Genomic DNA, 9,497 nt, shown 5'->3' on the forward strand with positions numbered 1-9,497 from the left:
TCTTCCCATTCTTGGCAATTCATGAGTTCTCCTTACCTTGGACCCCAGATTTTTCATCACAGTTTCATCTAGTCCTCCATCTTCAGTCATGGGTTCCACTTCAGATCTTCCAGGGGCTTCATCCTGCCAACATATTTCTGAAGCTGTAGAGACAGACTGCCATAGATACTAAAGCACAGACTGTAGGACTTCTTTCCCAACGTAACTATCAGTATGTTATCTCAGTCCCACTCTCGTGAGAAGGAACCACAAGCCTAACGCAGGAGCAGGAAGCAGATCTAATCAGGACTTGCCATAGTATACTCCTGACTCAATATTTTATTTCCACGACTAGAGTTAAGTAAATGTTAGACAATATTAAACAAAACTTTTAACTTTAATATTCAAATTGAACACTAGTAAGAACAAACAGAGCACAAATGGGAAACTTTGTTTAAACTAAAATTAATGAAGAGACAAGCCAGTAATTAGAATAGTTCTAGTATTTAGCAACATCTGTCAGCCTAGGTCCAACAACAGTACAGGTTCTGACAGCCACATTCTGTTCATTTTGGAACTTAAAACTGAATAGTTGAGCTTTGCTTGCATCTCAGACTGCAGTTTCCTTATAGTATACTATAAGCACGATCAAACTTATGTACATTAACAATGAAGAACAACCTGAACACTTACACTAGACAATTATTTACAAGTACTCCAACATGAAAAAAATATACAATAGCCTCAAGAACGGGCAACTGAAGAGAATACCAACATTTAGAGAACCTTATTAGAAAGAATTACAAAATATCAACAGCCAAGACATTAACAATTGCACTACACTAATACAGAGTCCAAATATTAAGTTGGTGCATTATTTCACAATGCACTAGCTTTGAGAGAAAAATGCTGCCTTCACTAAAATGCAGCTTAGATTTGTTTCATGTAATTGTTTTAACAAGCCTATTAACACAATAATGATTGTTTTAATGCTACAGTTTACAGAGAGGACAACAAACTAAAAATAGCAGCAGTTCCACATGGCACTTAATTCCACAGGTTTCTAATCTGTGGTTTATGCAATGCCTACAAAGTGCTCCCAGTTGAATATACAAATAAAATTCACAATAAAAGTCTACCTGACATCAGGTACGTTGAGTGTAGATGGCCTTAAAGCCTGTCTTTCAAAATTTTATTCCCCTCTGCTCCAAAAAAAAAAAATCAGTAACTACCAAAGCAAGGCCCTTTCCCTCGGTCTTAAAGATCATGAGGGATATTACTTCTTATTACAATGCAGTAACACTACAAAGCAGCACACACCACTATAGTGGTTAACCCTGGGACAATGTAACATCTAACAGTGTAACCGAAAGGGCTATGGATTAACATCCCGGATCCTCTACAGACAAGATAGTAAGCGAGTCCATTCACTCAAACGGTTAATACAGCTCATCAGCCATACTTTACACGTAAAAACCCAGAAGCAATTCCTGTAAAACCTAGTGATACTGATCAAAGACGGGACAAGAAACCAGGAATTGAACACTTTCTTCAATTCCCTAGGCTTCAGTCCATCAGAGATGCTAATAAGCCATTCTCAGTAGTTCTTTTAGACTTCATAGTTAGTATATAGTAAGACTAACTGAGCGGACGATGAGTCGAGATGGTCTATTTTGTGTCGTAGATCTAGTTGTCATTCTGTCAGTGAACAGTGCTCGCTCCTCAGCTGCGGCCTTTGCCATCTGTGCCTTCTTCAGCTCTCTGCAAGACATTGAGAGTCACACTTACGCAATGGTATCAGTAAGGACTACAGGCATATCACAGCAAGAGCGTTTCAAATGAATTACAGCAGTTCAGAACTTAAGATCTGCTGTCAATTTAGGTCATACCAAGACCATTATAATTGCATCCACCTGTTCACAACCCAGAGGACAGAACTGAGATGTTCATTACTTGTCTAGGATGTTCTTTCTTTTGAAGAGCAAGGGAAGGAAATAACAAATTCACACAACTTGGTCAGATTTTGAAATCCAGCATAATAAGGAGCTCAATGCTTCAATTACCAGAAACAGTAGGATGCCGTTAACTTTCTAGTACAAGCTGTATGATAAATCACTGAAGAGCTAATCACTGAGGTTTGTGCAAATGAAGCATTCAGCCACAACTGAACTTCTGTGGAAGATTCAGACAGACAAACATGGAGATGAACATATATGAACGTAACTGGCAACAGACAACTTGGGAAGCATCTTTTTCCTTTTGCATACTCACATCAAAAGCTTATCACCAGCTAAATCTTGTTTGCCTAACGTATAAATTTAAGCTCAAAACTGAAAGGCTGAGTCACTGAAGGTAGCACAGGCCATTGTCCCATGCAACATTCTGTCAACTTTTCTGTTTCAGAGAATTACCAACACTCAGTCTGAGGATGATAAAACTCAGCATAAAACTACGGAACAGTCTGACTAAAGAGCAAAGTTATCTTTATCAAGGGTTTCTGCACCCCACACACCTTTTCTCCTTTCCTTAAATGCTGACATATAGCTATATGTAAGGATTCCCTCCATACTCTTTTCCTTCTCCTATCCCAAACTATCCCTCAAAGAATATTCTCTACACTAAGAACTAGTACTTGTAATCTCACTTCACATCTGGACTCCAAAGCAAGACCAAATTTCACAAGCTTACTGTATATTGGTGTAGCTGCATTTAGTTTGAAGTTACTTGTTTTAGTTTAATAAGCTACTCCCATTCTTGTAAACCCAAGTATTATTCATTAACATTCCTGCCCCATCTAATCCTCCCCACATCATCACTGTGCAAGTTCACTGCAAGAGAATGCAATCAATTTTCAGTTGTCTTCCCTAAAGACTGAATGTCAGTCACAAATGCACACACGTGTGCACACCCACCCACCATACCATTATGGACCAGGAATTTAAGTTTTACAATATGCTTCCATTCTTCCCTAGAAGTCTAACCTTGAATCCTTCCTTCCTCTGAAGAAGTTGGCACAGTAGAAAAGCTGTTTTTCCTTACAAGGATTGTTTTCACAGATGATAATTTACATACACAAGTGGAATCTTAAACAGGTCAAATGCCAGAAAGTTAAAAAAAAATAAACAAAAAAACAAAACAACAAAAAAACAACCCAACAACCTACCTGAACTATTTTATGGAACACTATCCCACACAACACTAAAAATTGCTGTGGATAAGTGTTCTTTTTAAATCATCCTTGGATTTATAAGGATGTACCTTAATTGTTGCCAGGCCAGAAGTAGTCTTCACAAATTAGCTTTGCCAACTCCCCCTTTCACATAATACAAAAATATATTGTCTTTATACAAGCAAGTTACCTCAGCAAATCTGTCCTTGAGCCACCTGCACAAACTGTCGAATAATTCTCTCTGCAGTCAGCGTAACTCGTAAGATTACAAAGATAACCATCTAAAATGGCAAGGCTGGCTACATTCAGACTGTAGGAATGGCAAGATAAGCAGATAGCAATGGAGAGAATCCAAATGCAAAGTTAACACCTTCATTCAAAACAAGCCAGACAGAAAGTAACCGGTGTTCTATATTCCCAGATAAAAGCCTGCCTATTATGCACAATATGTGCAAAGTTAACTGCAGTGAAGGATTCGGATGATTGCTTCTGAACTTATTACCTCTTTCTCTGAAACTTAAGCAGAAATCAGACTTTCCTAAAGGGCATCTCTTCCTCAAAGCTTTAATTCAGAGTTGAGTGTTTGAGCAAGGGGTACAACAAGATGACCTCCCAATACAAATGATTCTCTGGTAACCTAATAAAACTGCTGTGTACAAGTCAAATTATAGTCCAAAAACATTCCTGATGTGCCATTTCATTTAAGTTCAAACCAGCTCATTTAAGTCACATTTTCCAACATGTTTCAATGTACAGATGACCTAGGAAAACACGGACTCAAATAATATAGATACAAGTTACACTATGTACGTCACAAAAACATGCATTATGCTTGAAACATTTTTTTAAAATTGTGATATTTTGTATGCCTTGCATATCAGTAGATTAGTTGAGATTCCTTAGAGTGTTCAAGAAATTCCTTCTATGGAGAAAGTTCCATTTAAAGTTACATAACCCACTTTGTACTCTCAGGTACGTACACACATACGGATTTGTGGACCTCATGCAGAATCAAGGACAGTCCTGTTTTATCTTCACTCTACGATCATATGAAAACCTATGAGAAATTAAGTTCTATTTAAGGATCCCATGGAACTACTTACTTCTGCAAGAGCGAGTTTTTGAATTTTTCAGCATTCAGTTCTATCCGGAGCTGCTCTGCGCTCTTTTTTGCGGCAGAGAGGAGCACTGAATGCTTGACTAGTGCCACAGCTGAAGGCCTTTTCTCTGGATCAGGATTAATCATAACCTTGGAAAAAAGAAAATAAGGTATGCTAGTTAAGGCCAGTAATACAGTATATTACACAAATCAATGAGCCACTAGTACTAGAGTTCTTACTTTTAGTAAGTCCAGTAATTCTTGGGAAAGCACTTGTGGTAGTCTAGGTAGTTTTCCTTGCCGAATTTCATGCCATTGGTCCCCATTAGATGGAAGTGGTTCAGCCCCAGCAGCACAGACAACAGTCAGAGCAAGAGCAAAAATATCTGCTTTTGGCAAATGAGTGTAGTTCTTGAAAAATAAAGAAAAATAAATTCACTACACGTACCACTCAGTGTAAGAAGAAATCTTACAGACAGCTAAACTATTCAGCACTGAACACATCGACAACATTACATTCCTATTTAAGTACAACCAGTGTTCAAGGGAATACCATTCCGGAAGTTTCTCGTCTAGCAAGGAGGCAGTAGACTGCAGTTCATTACTCTAAAGAAAACAGTATGCAGACCTAACATCACTATTTTCCACAAACAGAACAGTTACCTCTTGTAGGACTTCATTTGCAAGAAAACGGCTATCACCTTCCTCCACTTGTGGACTAGATACTCGAGTTACATGACCAAGGTCACCTGCAAAAAATAAAAGAAAGTTATTTTTCAGAAGACAAATAGAGAATGCAATTCTTTGAGCACAAGTGCGCTGCTTCTCACCTATTTTAAATATGACTCTATCAGGTGACCAGTCATCATCATCACCTTCTTCTGAAGTTGTACTTGGGACTGATGTCCTAGATATGAAAATATTACCTGAAAAAGAGCATAATTGCTAAAAACCCACATTTCTGTCCATTTTCAACTTAATCTAGTTCCACAAAAGTTTGCTTTAGCCACACTGAAGTTTTAGTTGTATACATACCCAGTTCGTAGAGCAAGAAACTATAACTTACTCGCCTTGGCCCCTCTGCTGGGAGGGGAGCCAAGTGTTATGCAAGTAGAGTCAATTACACAAAAAGGACCCAAGATAAACTCAACAACAGTTTAAGTCTGCTAGCCAATTTTGTAACTGACATCTTTGTACTGCTATTTAGAACTTCAGTGAAGATTTTACAGTTAGTAAGGTGTGGCTAACTGCTCTTTTTTCTACAGCACATTAAATTAACTGAGGAAGTTGTCAATACAGAGTAAAGCAGTTTACAAACTTACTAGGTTTGATATCCATGTGTACCAGTGACATTGAATGAATGTACTTTAAGCCTCGAGCCACTTGAAGTAGCAGGTCCTTCAGTTCTGGTTCAGTAAAATAACGCATATTCCTGTAATTTTCACTTATAGCATCTGCTAAACTGCCGCCTAAAACAACATTAAAGAAAACAACTAATTTTTTTTACATCAAACAGTTGACAAAGTAATGACAACTGGCTTCCAAAATTAACAGTGAATATATCACCAAGAACTTGCCGATGATAGACAGGAAGTGTAAAATCTGGTACTGTATCCCCTCTTTATAGCCATGTAATATAATAAAATTATTTTTCTGCTGTAGTTACTGGGCAAATTAACAGGATATCAACACAAGGGAAAAGATCTCTCTCCCTCTTCCAAATCTCTGTCAGGGTATCAGTCATAGGAAAAAGCTTCAGAAATCAAGTCTACCTCCCTTTTAAAGGAAATTTTGTTAACTTTCTCTGTTCCACTTTGTGCTATTGTAGAGAAGAAAGAACACTTCTGCTGCTCACAAATGCCTCACTGTACTTTGAATATTCTTGAACACTTAAGACTTTGCAATTTTATATGGCTTGTGCTTCATATATCTGATATGCCTTTTCCAACAGAAACAAACATCAGACACATTTAAGACGATGCAATAAGCTACATGTAGGGCAATCAATTCCTAACTAGTGCTAGGGATTTGTAGAGATACCTGCATATGTTAAAAAATTAGATTTTTTGAAAGCAAGTTCAGAACAAGCGATAAACTTTACTTACCATTGCAATATTCATTCTGTATAAGCATATGATCATCTTCTGCCCACGCAGAGTAGTATCTTACTACATGAGAATGCTGTCCCAGAACTGCATGTGCATAGACCTCTCTTAAAGCATTTTGCCTTTTACAGTCACAAAAAATAACAGCACACAACAACATTATGAGGTGAAATTAGTCCAATTTCAGCTTGATAGAAAACACTTATTATATCATGCCAGCTCAGGTTTCTAATTAAAATCTTCATATTCAGTTCTGTGGCAGCTTAAGGTGGATTTGTATTTATATCCCAACAGCTAAAATAATTTACATTGTATTAAAAGACTAAGTATATGAAACAGCAAAACAGGTTTTGTTACAGATAGCTCTTGAGGGAGCTGCCACTTCCATTACATACTTTCCATGCAGCAGCAGCAAACTTTGAGAAGCATCACATAAGTTTTAAGAAAAGAGCACACTAATGATGATCATAAGCCAGAAATATGACTGAACTCAACATTCCTAACTTCTTGTGTGCAAGTCTGGTACGCAATTTTGACCAACTCAAACTTGCGGAGTTTTGTATTATAACTATTAGAACAGCAGGGGGAAAAGTCATGAATTGCAGGCTCATGCACAAATGCCAAAAAATCCTCCAAAACTGACTTAACTAATCTGTATGTCACTCAAATGACAAGGATGAGGACCTAGTAGGGAATACTACTTCCCTTTCATATAGTACCTCCTGCCATTAATGCAAGTCAGCATTATTCTTACTTTCCAGATGAGAACAATCTGTTTCCACACAGAATATGGGGACAAACAACTGCTAGAAGAAAGGTCAAGTAGCTTTTCCTCCCCAGTATTCAGAAAAAAAACCAAAAAACACAATGACTTCAAATTCTCTGTTTTACATTTAATTCATGTATATTTATAATTTTCTCTTCAATGCCTTCTCTAGACACCAATACAAAGAGACATGGGAGGAAAAAGCACCAAGAGGTGACTTTTAATAGCAGGGAATACTCACTCATCCACTGAGCCAGCTAAGGGTTTCTTTGATCGCTTTATTGCATAGATACAGCCATCAAGCCTCTTCACACATTTAAACACAGAACCGAATTCACCAGATCCAATCTTCTCCAACTCATGAAATTCAGTTGCATACCGTGACTTCATATTACTTTCTGTTATTGTTATCCTCTGCAAAGATTAAAAAGGAAAATACTTGGATCTGCAGATACACAAACTGCCAAACTTAATATCAAGTTTCAAAGATTAATTACCTTAGCTGGTCTAATAGTCTCATTTTCAAGCTCTCCATCACTTGCCTCCATGTCTTCTCCACAAGAGCTGAAATTCACACCAGTTATTTTTGCAGAAATAATACAGCATAAGTAAACTTAAAACCAAAGTCTAGCAGCTGTTGATTTTTTGAAGATCTAATTCTCCCATTCTACCTTAGTTTAACTAATTGAACTCTAGACATCCGTAAGCACAAACTCATAAAATAAAGGTACCATGCTAGTATGTTTGTCATTTCTTTCTTCATGTTTCATACTACTATTTAGCGTGTTTCTCCCTCAAGAAAAGACTGTGTGCATAGCTCATTCAGTCAGGACACAGCCTAATTGTCCTCTCTGTACACTAATCAAAAGATCTAGTGCTAAATGGTTATTTCATAGTATCATGCATAAAGCAGATACTTTAAAAGCCACATTAAGCATCACTAACAGATTTGCAAAGAAAAATACTTTCATAGGAGCAATTTGTAACAAAACTTTTGCAGCTAAAAGCAATTCTAAAGATAAGCTTAGCAAAGGAAGATACAAGTTACTCACTCATTCCAGTGTGTTCTCTTCCTCCTACGACATTTTCCTTCAGAGTTGTGAAGGAACATGGAATCGGGAGTGAAGGGATTGATGTTCACATGAGGTGTTTGTCTAAGATCTTCTTCTTGCTTCTCCAATTTCCCAACATTCATAAACAGAGTACCTCCTCGAAGTTTGACTGAGCTGGAGCCTATTCCTTGTGCTTTAGAAAGCAAGCTCTATGTTTATTAAAAAAAAAAAAAAAAAGGAAAGACAATAAAAGAGACATAGCCTCAATATCGCTTTAGAAATAAACAGTCAGATCATGCTTGAAAGCCATCATTACAATATCATTTAATCACAGTTAGCATGAGTTGTTTAAGCATTTTTTCTGTCTCTAACCATGTCATCCCCTACAATTTTGGGACAATTCTTTGTCCATGAAACAAACAGATGAAACTCATGGACCATGCTATATCACCACGATTTTCACGTACAAGATATAGAAGTTAGATCAGACACAGGAAGTTATCTATGGTGACTACAAATTTGGGTAGCAAGCTAAAAAAAAATAAGCAAATAAAAGATTTAATACTGATGCTCAGATACCTCTTCGTAAGTCTACAAAAAAATTGCTTAAGAATTGACATAATTGTTGCACTGTCAGTTCAATATCCAAAAGAGATCTTTTAGGTGGTAATCTGTGAGACCAGGCATTTTCCAGTCACATGATGAAGCCTCTCCCAATTAGGTTGGGAAGTGTGCACCTTGCTCTCCTACATCCTGGTGAGGATGCAAACCACTGACCTATTGGATCACAAGCAGGAGTATTGATTTACACCTTACAAAATAAAGAACTGACCTAATTAAAGTCTAAACCACCATAGGCAAGGCGGCTCAATACTTGGGAATCTCAACTGCATTCCCCAAATATGGACCTTTAAGTCACTGTGCATCTCCATACACCTTTCAGTACTTCCACTGGATCCCTTAACCAACTGGGGAGGGACTCTTATCAGGGAGTGTAGTGATAGGATGAGGGGTAACGGTTTTAAACTGAAAGAGAGTAGGATTTAGATATCAGGAAGAATTTTTTTCCCGTGCAGGTGGTGAGGCAGTGGCCCAGGTTGCCCAGAGAAGCTGTGGATGCCCCATCCCTGGAGGGGTTCAAGGCCAGGCTGGATGAGGCTTTGAGCAACCTGGGCTAGTGGGAGGTGTCCCTGCCCATGGAACTAGATGATCTTTAAGGTCCCTTCCAACCCAAACCATTCTAGGATCCTATGATTCTTCCAGATTCCAAAGATAATCTCTCCAAGATAACCCACATAGAATTTGGGCTTCTAATTTAAGAATTCCA

At 37.8% G+C, this 9,497-nt stretch overlaps 1 protein-coding gene across 1 annotated transcript; it reads right to left on the reverse strand.

Annotated features, from left to right (window-relative positions):
• Nucleotides 1–359: 359 nt before the first annotated feature.
• On the reverse strand, nt 360–8,375 carry WEE1 (WEE1 G2 checkpoint kinase). The gene is made up of 10 exons (XM_010072880.1): nt 8,171–8,375; nt 7,616–7,682; nt 7,360–7,532; nt 6,353–6,474; nt 5,570–5,716; nt 5,078–5,173; nt 4,911–4,996; nt 4,488–4,658; nt 4,252–4,397; nt 360–1,740 (listed from the first exon to the last, which is right to left on the reverse strand). Exons 1-10 carry the CDS (start codon nt 8,311–8,313, stop codon nt 1,602–1,604), a joined length of 1,290 nt encoding a protein of 429 aa, XP_010071182.1. The 5' UTR covers nt 8,314–8,375; the 3' UTR covers nt 360–1,601.
• Nucleotides 8,376–9,497: the final 1,122 nt, after the last annotated feature.

Source organism: Pterocles gutturalis, unplaced genomic scaffold, assembly GCF_000699245.1.
Source record: "Pterocles gutturalis isolate BGI_N339 unplaced genomic scaffold, ASM69924v1 scaffold37042, whole genome shotgun sequence".
NCBI classification, from domain to species: domain Eukaryota; kingdom Metazoa; phylum Chordata; class Aves; order Pterocliformes; family Pteroclidae; genus Pterocles; species Pterocles gutturalis.